Genomic DNA, 17,711 nt, shown 5'->3' with positions numbered 1-17,711 from the left:
GACTCGACGCTGTACATCGAATGGGAGAGGAATTAGCCCCATGTATGTAAGGTCCCCTCCAAAATTATTATTACTAATAACTCTGTAAACCTTCATTGATATCATTTAAGTAATTTTACTGCAATAATTTTCATTAATATTTTTTAGAATTTATTTTATTAGATTTCACAGACCCTTGTGCTGGCCAGTTCACTCATAATTGTTTTGTTATATTAAGGATAAAATGTACATTATTACATCTTCATAAATAAATAGGCACTTCATTTTAACTCTATTCCAAATTATTCTTATGATTTATCTTTATTACGCCCTTTATTTTGAGAAGTCACACATACATGCACGTTAAAGTAGAAAAAGACAGAGTTGGCTACTGTTTAAATTTGAATCACGGATTTAAAACATCATTTTAGAAATGAATTCGTCTTACCGAAGTGTTACGAGAGCACAAATAACACAGTTAATAACAAGTAAATTATTCAACAATAATTTTACGTATTTTTAATGCATGACTACTACATAAAGTAAAGTAACGATCAATTTAATCGAAGAATGAACGATTTTTATTTAAAAATAAAAATAAATAAATAAAATAAACAAAATCATTGATGTAAGTTGGTGTAAACATTTAAAAAAAAAGTTTGAATTTTTTTGATTTATTATAACGTTTTTATTTTTAATCTGTGATTAATAGTTTGATTATTGTAAATAAATAGATATTACTGCCAATCTAAGTTAAATGTTGTGCTACTTGAACAAATATCTTGTAGATGAAAATAGCCAGGTCTGTGACATCTAATAAATTCTAAAAAATATTAATGAAAATAATTGCAATAAAATTACTTAAATGATATCAATGAAGTATTAATGAAATGTTGGGTACTTGCTTATTTGTGAACCTTTTGGCGTTTAATCAACCCTTATATTTACCTTTTTAAACTGTATGTTTTAGTTTAGGATCCTGTATAGTATTCACTATTTATATTAAGGTACAATTAGAGAATATAAGAATGAACAAAATGATTAAGAGTTCTAATCCCCGCCGTCAATATTTTAAGACCAGTTTAAAAAAAACATTGAATTGTAATTTTATTATTTGATGAAAGATGAAGTCGCGTGAGTGATTCACAGTATTTATTTATTTTTTTGTTTTTTTATTTTCTGTAAAATAGAACAAATAATTTTGAATAAACTTTGCAAACATACTACATGAAGGTCTCTTACGTTTCAGTGATTCATTCGTCATACCGTAAGATGAAATCACAGATATTAATAACAGGGATTAATTTGAATTATTCCAACCATGTATTTTAACACTTTTATTTGAAAACTCCTTTCGGATAATATAATTATTTTTAGGCGTTATGATGCACGATGAATGGTGATGTCAATATGAAAATTGCAGTAAGGACATGTCGTGTGAGTGTTCACGTCAGGTTTTTTTTTATGATAATTTACATTGACAGTTTATTCCCATCCATCCTTTGACTTTTTTGTGTCCTCTTCCTTTTTAATCAAAGTAAATGATCTCCGGTCCTTTGAATGAATGCCATGTGAATTTTATTATTGGCAAAAAACACACCATTCTTGTTCTTTACTTCCTTAATTATACAAATCCGGATAGTGTATACATTCAGTTGTTTCTAGCATGATTGATTTACCTAGCCCTCTTGAAGCGCATTCTCCAGTAGTTGACACACACAATTTTTCACGCATTAAACCTGCCCTCTCTTCTTGAGTTCATTTCATTTTTTCTGATGCAACAGCTCTTCAGAAAGTTTCAAGATAAATTTAAAAATATAAAAGTAGTTACATTTTCAATAAAATTTTAAGAAATGTTCCATTTATTTTTCTAGGTCTTTTGTTAACTGTGTAGTAATATACCTCTGCATTTAAACATTGAGAGTGTTAGTTGTAGTTCATTTTTCAGTCTTACATAGCAATGGGCGTAATAGATTTTAGAGCTAAGATTTTCTGTAATTTTGAAGGACTCACTGTTCACAAGGCGATTGTTAAAGAGATCCTTTCGTGCGATCATTTTTTGGTGGGAGAACATTTATAAACACTTAAAAACATAGTTGCTCTTCAAAATTGTTAAGGCTGAGTTAAGAAGTATACATGAAACAATGGAGTAACTATCTTTAAATACGACTATTCTTGCTGTGCTTGTAATAATATCCCAATGAAGAAAGTCGTTGATATTGGATTTCGCATTGTCCAACAACTTTATTGTTTAAAGGAGGAGAGGGCCGGTCGGCGAAAAATGTAATTTAAAATGATGACGAAATGTAATTATTTCTAAAATAGATGTGCAAACTGCTTTTGCTTTAACGAAGCTGTGCAATGCCTACGTGAGAAACTGGTGAATGGAGCCGGTTCATTCGTGTTAAAGAGGTAAGATGCATTAGAATCGCATTAATTGCAGTAAGAGTAGAGAACATCCTGTGAGTGGAGCTACGCACCAGTATTTTTTCTATAGTAACAATGTAAACATTAGTCACATCTCGACGTTTTGGCGGATGCCACGGTATTTATTCATTGGTAAAATAAAAAACTAATTTTGAAGCACTAACTTAGTAGACCTTTAGGTACTTTCGTCGCTTTAGATACTAAACTTTTAGTTTTAATCAACTCGATTGCCACTTAAGTGAATGATTTTTTTTCTTACATTTAGTAAGATACTCGAAGGTGGCGCCCCATAATTTCTTGTCACTTTTGATACATTATTTTCATATTTAAAACTTTTGTTTGAAATGTTTTCAAACAGAAGTTTTTATTTCTTGGGAACTGTTACTGTAAAGGATGAAGAATGCCACTTACTCTGAAGTGTGCACAATTTTTCATTAAAATAAATATAAATCTTTACGCATTATCAGAATTTTAGAATTTCAAAATTGTAAAAAAATTCGCTTTTTTGAAATTGCTAGTCTCTTTAAAGCGATTCTAACGAATTTTATTAAATGTTTAGTGCTTATTACATATGTAGCAATACTTTTATTGTAAGCATTTATTTCTGGCAAACTAGGTTTTAGAGACATTCAGGGGAGTGATGCTTTGTAATTAAAACCGAATTTCCCGAACGTGATAGTAGCGTTGATGTCGCCATAAAACTTGACTTAAAAAGAAGAAAAATTGAAACTTTTTTAGATGCGATATTGTCCGGGCCAACAGAAATTTAGCTATGGTAACATGTATTGATATGGAAATTCATCACAAGTGTCAAATAATGAACGTTCGGCAAACATTTATCAACAATAAGATCTAGCCATATGGAAAGAAAGTAGATTTTAGAGGTGCCATTGGGGGTTTTGCACTGAAAGTGAAATAGTATCCCCTGATCGGGATGTGGTAGGCTGATCTGTGTGTCACCCAATCAAAGACTTACTTATTATCTTATGTAACAAATAGTCATCCCATGTATATCACTTGTAACTTATAGGTAACCGAGCATGATCAGTAAAATTGATTTTTAGAAAATTTGTAAATATAACAATTGCAGTAAGAGTAAGTCGCGTAATGTTTTGACGGAGGTTTGTAACATGATGGACAGTTCAGATTATAGAGAGAAGCAACTGTGTTCTTAACTAATCTATGTATATTTAATTGTAGGACACCTGAAGAAAATTCATCTATTAAAGTTTTAATAATTGCACTAAGAAAAAGTTCAGTGAGTGTTTTACGCCTGTATTGTACACACATCTAAACCAGCAAAATAAATATTTCTTAAAACCCGCTAAAAATGTTTTTAATTTCAAATTAAATTCATCAGTGGATGTGAACATTTGAGCTTTTGTTTGAAACTTTTGTGTTGGTAGCAGTGAAAAAAAAAACCTAGGAGTCTTCTAACTCTGTTTAGGTAGTTCAAACAGCTTTATCGGAGACACAAGATCCTGAGGACATCTCAGTTACTGTTAAAGCATTTATGACAGCAGATCTGCCCAATGAACTGATTGAATTACTGGAAAAAATTGTTTTGGATAATTCAGTATTCAGTGATCATAGGTATAGTTGTTATTAAGTAAAAGAAACATTACCTAAGTTATGTTGTTGCCTAAATAATATTTTGATTTAATTCTTTTAGGAATTTACAAAACCTTTTGATTTTGACGGCCATTAAAGCTGATCGTTCACGAGTGATGGAATACATAAATAGATTAGATAATTATGATGCCCCTGACATTGCTAACATCGCTATTAACAATCAGCTTTATGAAGAGGCATTTGCGATTTTTAAGAAGTTTGATGTGAACACATCTGCTATTCAGGTAATGTAAAATAAACATATCATTTTTCAGGGGAGAGACGCGCCATCATATTTAGTCATTCAGCTCGCAGCTTGTCGTTATTAATACAGTTGTTTGCAGAAGATATTAACTTGTTTGGAATACCACAAAACTTAATTTGGGAACGAACAGTCCATTCAAAATATCCTCTTTAAAGCCACAATTCGTGGCTCTGAACTATTTCAAATTTTTGAGTTTATTGGCCCATCTTGTGATGAGCTATTTTAATAAAACGGTTTTCTTTTTACTTGGTAATGAATTGAATTACAAAATTCGTACTGACTAGTTTTAAAGATGTACCAAAAGGGTGCATTACTTAGATAATGAGACAAACGATGCAGCTTTTAAATTCTTTATTGAACCTTGTGTATTTAACTTCATTATTTATGGTTGGTGTATGATTTACATTTTGCAGGTACTAATTGAAAATGTAAATAATCTTGATCGAGCGTACGAATTCGCTGAACGCTGCAATGAACCAGCCGTTTGGAGTCAATTAGCCAAAGCCCAACTTCAACATGGTCTGGTGAAAGAAGCTATAGATTCATTTATCAAAGCTGATGATCCTTCAGCTTATATCGATGTTGTACTAACTGCCCATAAATCTGGTGAGGCATAAAAAATACTATGGTAACATTAATTATAAAACTTTGAGTATCATTAATCTGATAGTGACATATGATTTTCAGAGAGTTGGGAAGATCTCGTTAGATATCTACAAATGGCAAGGAAAAAAGCTCGCGAATCTTACATAGAAAGTGAATTAATTTATGCTTATGCCCGTACTAACAGATTGGCGGATCTTGAAGAGTTTATTTCTGGTCCAAATCATGCTGATATTCAAAAGGTGATTTAAAAAAATAATAACAATAACAAAATGGGGCATACCCTTTGCTCTAAATCTTCAAACTTCTGCGCGAGTCACCAGGTCAAAAATTAACATTTTCTAATGGCTTAGCTTAAGTTACGACGCACTACTGAGTTGCTCTAGACGCAGAGCATCTTCCGGCTGCTAAAAAAAGAACATCGTGAGGCCAAGATTTTTGTTCATCACAAAATCCATTTTCAGTGATCTGGCTAACTCTGTGTACAAGAAATGTATTCAACTTTGATACTTAAAACAATGTAGTTTTTGTCTGTTGCGCCAAAATACATAGATGTTTACGAGTCTCAGTATTGTACAAATGGGGTTGTTTGAAGCATTCTTTTTTTCTGTCGGATCTAATCATTTTAAGAGAAAGATCTGTTGCAGTTCAATCAAGATTCTGGAATGAAACGTTTGAAAGCAATAAAAGCTATAGATGGGAAAATAATTCAGCTGCAGAAGTGCGAAGTAGAGTAGTCCTTATCAGAAGGCACTCTACACGTTGCTCATTTAAACTAGCTTTTCTATAAATTGTTATTATTTAATTTAAGAATTTAAGGTGCGTCAACATGTATGGTCATTAGAGCCCGAAGCCTTTTCATTGCCCTGCTGACTTCTGGACACTCTTAGTGGCAGATTACACCGTCTATCACTTGACAGTGAGCTATAAGAAGCTTCTAGGAACAGAAAATCTAAGAGCCGGCAACTGATTTGAACCTGGAATCTGGGCTTGGGAACCTATGCATTAACCACTGAGCTAACTCCCTCTGTGTGTAAAGAATTATTACAATTACCATTGAATTTTTAAGTGCATCTTGAAACTGCAGATTCGGTAATCCGAGTTCTTAAGACCGTAGCGATTGGAATCACTATTTAACAATAATTAACTTTTGTTTTGTAGTGTAAAGTAACACATCCTTAGTTAATGTGCATAAATTTGTGCTTATATAGGTTTATACCAAAGCAGATTTTAAGTCAGTTAAAAAAATTTTTTTTTTGTGTGTTTTAGATCGGTGATAGGTGTTTTGATGATAAAATGTATGAGCCAGCAAAATTATTGTATAACAATGTATCAAATTTTGCTAGACTGGCTATCACATTGGTTCATTTGAAAGAATTCCAAGGAGCTGTTGACAGTGCTAGAAAAGCAAATAGGTATAATTAATATTTTATACAATAAGAGTATAGACGAAAAAAGTCGAATTGTTAACAAATTTATTGTATCCTCTTATTTTAGCACTCGAACTTGGAAGGAAGTTTGTTTTGCATGTGTGGACAGTGAAGAATTCCGTTTGGCACAGATGTGTGGACTTCACATTGTTGTACATGCAGATGAGTTGGAAGATCTAATTAACTACTATCAAGTAAGAAAATAAAATTTTTCCGTTGGAATTCAAAACAATCTTAACTCTACGGTTCAATTTTGTAAATGTAATATTTCGTACTTTTTTATTTGTTTAATTTTTTCAAGAGTGCATTTGCAGTCTTTTGTAAAAGTAATTAGTTCTTAATTCTGTGAATTTTTATTTTTTGGCTTCTTTCTCTTCTTTTGTAAACATTGTTTTTAACTGTTGAATACTTATATTTAGGAGAATTTCGTTAACTAGTGAAATTTCTGCACCCTTGGAAATCACACTAAGAACAGAGAAGCTTTTTTGTTTTGAATCATTTTAGTACTTAGGTTAACTTTTTAAGAGATTATTTGTTAAACTCGATGGATACAATTAAGTCTTAAACAATTGAGGTGGAAAATAACACTAACCCTACTAAGCTAAGTTTGGATTCTATTCCGACCACCGAGCTGTAACCCGTTCTCTTAAGATAAATAAAAATAATCCTCATCCAAGTAAAAACAATCTGGAAATACAAAAAAATTTGAACGAAGAAAATATTAAAATAGAAATGGAAAATTTTCCAAAACTGCTACATTTAACAAAAGAAATGGATGTAGGATGTACAAGTGATGTCAAGGAAGTGATAAATAGTCAATCGGGTATAAACAGTAAAAGAAAATCAAAGCTAACCAAAGATACGCCAGAAATGATACAAAGAAGAGATCAGATGAAAAGAAAGAAGAAAAAAACGGCTGAAGAAAGAAATGAAACTAATTTAATTTGTAAGTTAACAAGATGCAATATAAGGCGAGATATAGAGAAATATAATGAAAGGATTACACGAGAAATTATAGAAGAAGCTAACTCAACGAAGAAAGTCAAGAAGGCTCTATTTCCGGATAAGTAATGGATGACGGGAGTTCAGAATGATGAGGGAAGGCTAATCTGAAATCGCAATCAGATCATTGAAAGTGCAACATTTTTTTTACAAAAAGTTATATTCTATGTGCGAAAATCAAATATTTGAATGAATGAATAAATAAATATTTATTACTATAAATATATACATAAAATAAATACAGAAGTATAAATGTATTGTATTATACATTTTTACCTTCTTAACTAGTGAAGAAAGAGAAAAGTTAGGTGAGGAGGATTGAATTACAGGGAAAAAAGGAGAGGAAAAACCTGCAGCATCAAATATGTGATTGGGTATGTGAGACAATAGAAAATAAAGAAGAAAAAATAGACGATTTCTTGGAAGAGGAAATTGTGGCTAACATTAAGAAGTTAAAAAAAGAGAAAACCCCGGGTAGCGATGGCATTACTAATGAAATCATAAAGTTAACTGCACCTTATTTTATTAAATAGTTAACCTTGTTGTTCAATAAAATTCTGTCTTCTGGAAAAATACCGGAGCAGTGGAATGAAATTAATATTATACTTGTTCATAAAAAAGGAAGTACTCAAGATTTAAATAACTATTGCCCAATTAGTCTGATTTCGAACTTTTGCAAACTTTTTATGATGACTTTAAAAGAGAGAATAATAACGGTATTAAACGATAACCAACCTGTAGAACAAGTGGGGTTCCTCTCTGGCTACTTAACTATGGATCATCTACAGGTGATAAATCAAGTAGTTGAAAAAGCTAAGGAGTATAATATCATTACGATATCGCTTTAATTGACTTTGAAAAAGCCTTTGATAGTATTCGACACGATTTTCTTTATCGAACCTTGCTTGATCAAGGTGTACATCCAAAATGGGTTAGAATTTTCTACAATATGTATAAAGATTTAGTAGCACGTATTGTGATGGATAGATCTGGTCCTACTTTTAGATTGGCTAGAAGAGTTAAACAAGGAGATCCATTATCCCCCAACATATTTAATGCCGTCCTAGAGCAAGTTTTTAGAGGTCTAAACTGGGAAGAGGTTGGTATTAATATTAATGGAGGCAAGTTGAACCATTTGAGGTTCGCAGATGATGTTTGTCTTTTCGCTTCCTCAGTTGACGAATTATCTCTCATGATAAAGCAACTTCTTGATCAAACAGGTAAAGCGGGCTTGAAGATAAATGCCAAAAAAACAAAGTTGATATCAAACGGGCCGGAAAAATGTATTACTATAAATGGAGAGAAAGTAGATTGGGTAGAAAGTGCAGTGTACTTGGGACAACTGACCTCTTTTAGGAATAAAACTACAAAGAAAATTAACAGGAGGATTTCTATCAGTTGGAGTAAGTATTGGTCCATGAAGCAAATTTTCAAATCTAATTTGAATATAGTAAAAAAGAGGAAGGTGTTTGATGCCTGTATAATTTCATGCCTTCTGTACGGGTCGCAGACTTGAAGAAATGAACATCAGCTGAGAAGCACGCAAGTGGAAAGAAGTATTTTGAATATTAAAAGGGAATATAAAGTTAGGAACACAGAGATTCAGAGCAGGGCTGGCTTTCTACAAGCAGTGCAAACGGCAAAAAAGTTGAAGTGGAGGTGGACAGGACACGTATCTCGAGCTAGAAACACCTGGACAAACATTGTAACTGATTGGTGTTCATTGGATAAGAAGAGGAATAGAGGTAGGCAGTTCTTAAGGTGGAGAGACGAGATCCAGAAATTCGTTGGATCTAACTGGAGTTCCAGAGATATGGAGAAAATTGGGAGAGGCCTTTGCCCAGAAATGGGCCTAATTCCGAAAGCAGAAATTTCTTTATTTTTTGTGTTATTTTATTCTTTGGTTTTATATTTTTGTTCTCTATTTATTTTATTTTTTTCTATACAGTCAGAATTTAATTTAATTTCAGTAGGTACTATAAAGAATATAAATAGAGAGAGAAAAAAAAGAAAGAATGGTATTTTTTTGTAATGTTATATTTTTGTATTTTTTTGGAATAAAGGCTTTATTTATTGTTATTATTTATTACTAAACTAAAGAGAAATTAAAGCCCGAATGAAAGAACTTATGTCCAAAAAAAAGGCAGTTCCATAAAATTAACAATGACAAGATGATACAATGACGACAAGGCCCGTACATATGTTGTCAACCTAGTTCACAAAGAGATTCCAGGCAAAGTTCATCATGAACATGAGGTAAATGGCTGCTTAGGGCGTCAATAATTGACAGGGACGATATTTTGTACATAGCAGTGACGGACAAAAACAAAAAATTGTAAGAGCCTACAGGCGGCTAATGAACTACTATCGTTAGACATGCTGAAAGGAAGTTAAAAATTATCATAGGTAACAAATTTTCGGATTCACAGCACCAGCTTAGAGGATGTTAACAAAAAACGGACATAAAAGAAATGTTTAAACATATCTCTCTCATTAAAACTATTAATGTAAAGCAACTAACGTGCTAAATGCAGTAACACAAAAAATCTGTTATTGTTACATATACGTACAACCACGTCCATTCCCATTCTTATTCGCATTATGATCTTCACATGAGTTTCTTCCAGAATTGTACACTACGTGTGTAAATCCCTTTCATCTCGCACTAGTGGGAGGTTATGTAAACCTCGAAAAAACCCACGTAGTACTCCCGACAGTTTTACTGAATTCAATTTTATTCAAATTGTGTTAACAGTGCAATGCTTTCAACAAATTTCATTGCTTCTTTCCCAGTTGATATCAACTGTTCATAGATGGCTCTAATGTATTTGATGTCGAACTGTTTGCAGTATTCTAATGTTAGAGCATATTGGCTCAATACACTAATTCGTATTTTGAATTCAATCCGTCAGTAAAAGAGTGCTTCATATAAAAGTCTAATAATGTACCCATTTTATTTTTAAAAACAGCAGTTATTAGGGGTGTTTATTGCTAGGTCGCATTCAGGACCCCATCAAAATTAAAAGTTTGAGCTTCCTGCGGTTTTTAGTTTTCGATATTTTGCTTTGTTTCTCCTTCATTCGATCGCACACACAACTTTTTCAATAACCATGTTTCTGATCCAAAGGGATATCGTGTCGAATATTTTAGGTGAAATATCAAAATCAAAAATTTGACACGATCGCAATACTTTCCTTACCTAGTAAAATAATGAAAAAAATAATAACCTAAATAAAAAGCCTGATGAAAATAATAATTTATATTTTAAACGTTGTGTGTAATTGTGATATGAAACGTAATAATTGGAAATAAGTTTATTCTACAGAAAGTTGTTTTTATTTACAAAGAGAATAATTTGAAATGCAAATTGTTTTCAGGATCGAGGTTATTTTGAAGAATTAATCAATCTTTTAGAAGCTGCTTTGGGATTAGAAAGAGCCCATATGGGTATGTTCACAGAACTGGCGATATTATATTCTAAATATAAGCCAGCAAAAATGAGAGAACATTTAGAACTTTTTTGGTCCAGAGTTAACATTCCTAAAGTAAGTAACGTCAACCAGAAAAAGTGTTAATTTTTATCATTATCAAAAGTAAACCAAGGAAGTTAAATGGTGTTAATTATATTAATGAAGATATTTAATGAGGTTTACTCGCGCAGGTATTACGAGCTGCTGAACAAGCTCATTTATGGGCAGAATTAGTATTCTTATATGATAAGTATGAAGAATATGACAACGCCGTTTCAGCCATGATGAATCATCCGACAGAAGCATGGCGAGAAGGACATTTCAAAGACATTATAACTAAGGTAATTAATTAACTTCACTGATTATATAAATTTTGTTATCAAAAACAAATTTAATTCAGGAAATCTTTTGTAATGTAGCATTGACATTTAAATACGTGTTAACTGTAACTTTCTTATTTTGTAAGACAGTGATTGTTCTGTATTGATGCATGGTGTTGAGTGCAGGGATAAATAAGTCAGCATAGCCAGATATGTGTCGCCGCTGGCCCATTTTGTCTTGTAGATTGCTTTGCGATGTCGAGATTTTTCGTGTTATAAAAAGTTTCATTAATCTTTTTAGCCCAGAATATATTCTAGATATGAAGTGAAGACTCCTTTAGTATTTTAAAACACTAATTTGTTGTCTAATCGTCTCAGTTGAACAAAGATCCAAATCATGGAGTAAATGGGCCTACTGCTTTCTATGTTATATTTATTGTATTTGCAAACATTGAATCAATCCATTGATTATTAACTTATTGATTTGGACGTAAAAATTAAACGAAAATACTATTTTAGCTTTTTATTTTTGTTTCCGATTATTTTTTGTCAGTCTAAACTATTCCCGTTATATTATACGTACTTTCTTTTAGCCTAGTCAATTCATTGGTGCAATTGGTCTAGACAAAACTCCCGGTGGTGTGTTGTAAAGATGTTTCGTAGTAAATAAAATTGTGAAACCCACTTCGTAGAGGGATACTAGTTACATATTGGCTTGTCCGGAAAATAATGCAGGATTATGGCTTTAAAAGAAAAAAAAATAAAAATTAATGATTTATAACTGTTTTTATTAATCAAAAGTCTCCATTACTTTCTATATATTTCTGCCAACGTGTAGGTAACTTTTCCATACCCTCTGTATAGAATTTGGAATCCTTAGAATTTATAAATTCAGAAAACGCATTTCTAATGTTCTTTGGTCAATAATTTTTTTTTTTTTTTTTTTTTTTTTTTTCAAAGTTTCTCCACAACTCGTGGTTCCCTTCAGCATTGCGAGTAAATGCCTGCTTCCAAGCGGCACGATCCTCTGCCTGTTTCTCTATCAGACCATACCCCGCCATAATCTCCTTCACCTGATCCCTCCACCCACTTTTGGGTCTTCCTCTCCACCTCGCAGTCCATCACCACCATAGGCAATCTCTCTGGACCCATCCTCCTTACATGTCCATACCATGTGAGCACCTTAGTCTCTCTAATCCCCAAGACGTTTCTCTCCACTCCCATCCTTTCCCTGATATCCACATTCCTCACTTTGCCCCGCCTCGAACATCCTGCAGATCTCCAAAAATCCACATCTACTGCCAGGAGTCTCTCGCGCTGTCTTCAGTTTAACACCCATGTTTCTGCGGCAAACAATAGGATACTTTGGAGAATTGATGTAAAGATCAGCCTCTTGGTTCTGGGTAACAAATTTCCGCTCCATTGCACTGGGTTCAATAGTCCTATTACTTTTTTCCCCTCCCTGATTCTCCTCTCTACTTCCTGCTGGGAGGAACCATCCTTTTCTAGTATTGACTCAAAGTTTTTAAGATGATCCCCTCTTTTAAGGCGTCTATCTTCTATTTCTAAGGTACTTGCATTCAAAGTGGATAGGTGCTCCGTCTTATCAAAATTTATACCCAGTCCCCATTCAGTATAACTTTCCATCAACTTCCTCAGCATGTAGCATGCATCATCTACATCTTCCGCAATAATGACCTAGTCGTCTGCGAACAGAAGATTTAGAAATGTACAGATTATCAGTAATCTTCATTCCCATTCTCTTACACTTCTCATTCCATCCTCTTGAGAGCAGAGTCAAGGTATATTTTAAAAAGGGTGGGCGACATACAGCATCCCTGGATACAGTCCCTTTGATGTTGTGAATGGCCGGGAGAGGGTTGAGGCGATTTTAACTTGGTACCTGAAATTATCATAAATCTCTTTGACCATCTTTATAATAGGTTCAGTAATGCCTCCTGTCTTTAGGGCTTCCTATAACCTTTTCCTTGGAACGCTATCATAAGCTTTTTCAAGGTCTATAAAGACATTTCCAGGTCTTTCCCTTTTACATATTGCTTTTCCAGAATCTGCCTGATTATATACATGTGGTCTATGCAGGACCGCCCTGCGCTGAATCCACACTGTTCCTCAGCACTCTGAAATTCTTCTTCTAACCTTTTTCTAACGATTCTTCCCAGCAGCTTTGTGTATGGGTCAGTCACACAGATCCCTCTATAGTTAGAACATAGTCTCCTGTTCCCTTTTTTATAGATAGGTGTCAGGTACCCAGCCTTCATTTCCTCCGGTATATTTTGCCCTTCTAAAATGACGAACATTTTAGTTTAATTATTTTTACTCTTACCTTAAACTCCTCAGTACCCCCATTCCTCCTCTGACCTTCCGAAACCCAACTTGCTGTTAACATCAGCGCAAATCTCTTCCCACATCCGGTTCTTCTCCTCTCTCACTCTCCTGTTCACCTCTCTTTTCCTCGATACATATTCTCCTCTACTAGCTACATCTTTAGCCGATAACCGTTTCCTAAAAGCCCTCTTTTACTCCTCTGTAAGTTGCAGTACTTCAGCCAGCTCGTCCTTCTTCTTGTTGTAATCTTTGCTCCTAGCACCTCTTTTGCAACCTCCCTGACCACTGAATTCACGTACAAATACATTTCCTCTTTTGAGCCTTTAAATTCCTCATTGATTTCCATTTTTAATCTTTGCCTGAATGGCGTTCTTATACTCTCCTCTTTCAGCAGTGCTGTATCAAATCGCTCATTTAAAATATTTCCCATCTCATTCTGTTCCTTTCGGACACTCTACTTACTACGCTTAATCCAGTACCATTCTATGCTAGCTTTTAGGAGATAATGGTCTGAACCGCACTCTGCTCCTCTGTAAGATCTTCACGGAACTTCTTTTTTCGAAACGATATATTCTATTATAGATTGTAAATTTTTGGTTTTTTGACACCAAGTAAATTTATGTATATTTTTATGGGCGAAGAATGTATTGTTAATCTTTAATTCATACTGTTCGCATAGTAGTAGAGGGAAAATGGCAGTTCTGGCGCACCTAAATTGTGCAAGATCCAAACACCTCCAAATCTGACTGGGTAATCATCGAGTTCAACGAAGATGTAAGCCATACCCATCAGAACCATTCTACCCCCACCTATCAACGAATTTGACGAGGCTGACATCCGCACCATCACAAAAAAAAAGAGGAATCGTTTTAAAAGATCTAAAGATTTAAAAGATTTAAATCGGTACAGATATACACAGATCTCAGAACTGTTAAATAATAATTTTGTTCAGAATAATGTTTGAAATAAATAAGTTTATGATAGAGAAGTTTAAAATAAACAACAGACTAAAGGTTTTTTTTTAAGTGTATACTTATTATTTTTGAAAAATGAGTTTAAAAAAGCACTCACACAAAACAAATAGGGTGAAGGTAGCTTAAGAAAAAAATCGAGTTTCGTTTAGAATATCTTCCGTTATTTTGGCTCCAGGTGTTGGTTGGTACAATTGTGCCGCTCCATTAGATTGTATTATGTATTCAGTATATTCGATTTTTATATCATCCAAAAATTATTACTTTTTTTAAAGTATTTCAATGACCCGGTGATTGACATACCGACTTTTCGGTGGTACCAGTGTTTGACATGGGGTGGGACCAGTGATTGAAAACAAGTATATTCCTGAAACGACCTAAAAAATTCAAAATACCTAAATCACTGTTCCACTTAGATTTTTAACAAAAAAATCAGTCTTATTCATAATTAATAACAATCGGTTTTTAAATTGGCCTACCTAAATAATGTAATATTTTTCAACATTACGCTTTTTCATGCAGTTATTGACGATCAATCCTTATACAACTATTCTACCGGAGAGTTTAATTTCGTTCAAACCTTCTAGGACATCTGCGTCATTCAATTATCGAGAAACTTCATCTTCCGCAGAGGAGAGTACTGTACAAGGATCCATTCGTCTGCAGACTGTAGATTTACCTTTCACTTTGTACAGTAGGATAACTCCAGCGACTGGGAGCTTTTTAGCAGCTTTACTAATTGATGTTCCTTGACCTACAACTACCTCCCACAGTTAACAACACATTATTGCCATGAAATTTTGTACACTTATATACTAAACATTACTGAATTATCAGTTATACAATGTAGTTTCCTTGGGTACTGATCCATTAGTTGAGAAGATATTGAGAGTTGAAATTTGTTTGGGTCATGGTTTTGCTGTGAAATTGGGCCCTCATAATTCCCATAGTAAACGACAGATTATTCGTATGAAATTTTGTGCTCTTACACGCTCTGTTTTACTGAGTAGTATGCTATAGTTTTGTTGAGTATAGATCCATTAGTTGAGAAGATATTGAGAGTTGAAATTTTTTCGGGTCATGGTTTCGCTGTGAAATCGGGCCATTTTCATTCCCACAATAAACAACAAATTATTCGTATGAAATTTTGTGCTCTTACACACTCTGTTTTACTGAGTAGTATGCTATAGTTTTGTTGAGTATAGATCCATTAGTTGAGAAGATATTGAGAGTTGAAATTTTTTTGGGTCATGGTTTTGCTGTGAAAATGGGCCCTTATAATTCCCACAGTATACAACCGATTATTCGTATGAAATTTTTTGCACTTCCACACTTTGTTTTACTGAGTAGTATACTATAGTTTTGTTGAGTACAGATCCATTAGTTGAGAAGATATTGAGAGTTGAAATTTGTTTGCGTCATGGTTTTGCTGTGAAATTGGGCCCTCATAATTCCCATAGTAAACGACAGATTAATCGTATGAAATTTTGTGCTCTTACACACTCTGTTTTACTCAGTAGTATGCTATAGTTTTGTTGAGTACAGATCCATTAGTTGAGAAGATATTGAGAGTTGAAATTTTTTTGGGTCATGGCATTGCTGTGAAATTGGGCCCTTTTAATTTCCACATTAACAACCGATTATTCGTATGAAATTTTGTGCTCTTATACAATCTGTTTTACTGAGTAGTATACTATAGTTTGTTGAGTACAGATCCATTAGTTGAGAAGATATTGAGAGTTGAAATTTTTTTAGGTCATGGTTTTACTGTGAAATTGGGCCCTTTTAATTTCCACATTAACAACCGATTATTCGTATGAAATTTTGTGCTCTTATACAATCTGTTTTACTGAGTAGTATACTATAGTTTTGTTCAAAGCAGATCCATTTGTTGAGAAGATATGGAGAGTTGAAATTTTTTTGGGTCATGGTTTTGCTGTAAAATTGGCCCCTTATAATTCCCACTGTAAACAACAGATTATTCATATGAAATTTTGTGCACTTACAAACTCTATTTTACTGAGTAGTATACTATAGTTTTGTTGAGTACTGATCCATTAGTTGAGAAGATATTGAGAGTTGAAATTTTTTTGGGTCATGGTTTTGCTGTGAAATTGGGCCCTCATAATTCCCATAGTAAACGACAGATTATTCGTATGAAATTTTGTGCTTTTACACACTCTGTTTTACTGAGTAGTATGCTATAGTTTTGTTGAGTACAGATCTATTAGTTGAGAAGATATTGAGAGTTGAAATTTTTTTGGGTCATGGCTTTGCTGTGAAATTGGGCCCTTTTAATTTCCACATTAACAACCGATTATTCGTATGAAATTTTGTGCTTTTACACACTCTGTTTTACTGAGTAGAATGCTATAGTTTTGTTGAGTACAGATTCATTAGTTGAGAAAATATTGAGAGTTGAAATTTTTTTGGGTCATGGTTTTGCTGTGAAATTGTGCCCTTTTAATTTCCACAGTAAACAACAGATTATTCGTATGAAATTTTGTGCTCTTACACACTCTGTTTTACTGAGTAGTATACTATAGTTTTGTTGAGTACCGATCCATTAGTTGAGAAGCTATTGAGAGTTGAAATTTTTTCGGGTCATGGTTTTGCTGTGAAAACGGCCCCTTTTAATTTCCACAGTAAACAACAGATTATTCGTATGAAATTTTGTGCTCTTACACACTCGGTTTTACTGAGTAGTATGCTATAGTTTGTTGAGTACAGATCCATTAGTTGAGAAGATATTGAGAGTTGAAATTTTTTTAGGTCATGGTTTTACTGTGAAATTGGGCCCTTTTAATTTCCACATTAACAACCGATTATTCGTATGAAATTTTGTGCTCTTATACAATCTGTTTTACTGAGTAGTATACTACAGTTTTGTTCAAAGCAGATCCATTTGTTGAGAAGATATGGAGAGTTGAAATTTTTTTGGGTCATGGTTTTGCTGTAAAATTGGCCCCTTATAATTCCCACTGTAAACAACAGATTATTCATATGAAATTTTGTGCACTTACAAACTCTATTTTACTGAGTAGTATACTATAGTTTTGTTGAGTACTGATCCATTAGTTGAGAAGATATTGAGAGTTGAAATTTGTTTGGGTCATGGTTTTGCTGTGAAATTAGGCCCTCATAATTCCCATAGTAAACGACAGATTATTCGTATGAAATTTTGTGCTTTTACACACTCTTTTTTACTGAGTAGTATGCTATAGTTTTGTTGAGTACAGATCTATTAGTTGAGAAGATATTGAGAGTTGAAATTTTTTTGGGTCATG

At 33.4% G+C, this 17,711-nt stretch overlaps 1 protein-coding gene across 1 annotated transcript in view; it reads left to right on the top strand.

Annotated features, from left to right (window-relative positions):
* Positions 1-17,711, top strand: part of Chc (clathrin heavy chain) — a 78,250-nt gene that overhangs the window by 38,025 nt on the left and 22,514 nt on the right. Inside the window, exons 20-27 of the mRNA XM_074134488.1 lie at positions 3,854-3,999; positions 4,079-4,262; positions 4,696-4,888; positions 4,970-5,127; positions 6,155-6,300; positions 6,383-6,509; positions 10,695-10,862; positions 10,979-11,128. Coding sequence (XP_073990589.1) covers positions 3,854-3,999; positions 4,079-4,262; positions 4,696-4,888; positions 4,970-5,127; positions 6,155-6,300; positions 6,383-6,509; positions 10,695-10,862; positions 10,979-11,128 — 1,272 coding nt within the window. The remainder of the gene's footprint in view (positions 1-3,853; positions 4,000-4,078; positions 4,263-4,695; positions 4,889-4,969; positions 5,128-6,154; positions 6,301-6,382; positions 6,510-10,694; positions 10,863-10,978; positions 11,129-17,711) is intronic.

Source organism: Rhodnius prolixus, unplaced genomic scaffold (assembly GCF_049639745.1).
Source record: "Rhodnius prolixus isolate KJV_2025 unplaced genomic scaffold, Rpr scaffold_16, whole genome shotgun sequence".
Lineage (NCBI taxonomy): Eukaryota > Metazoa > Arthropoda > Insecta > Hemiptera > Reduviidae > Rhodnius > Rhodnius prolixus.
Note: the sequence above shows the minus strand (reverse complement) of the source record. Positions and strands in the feature narration are given on the sequence as shown.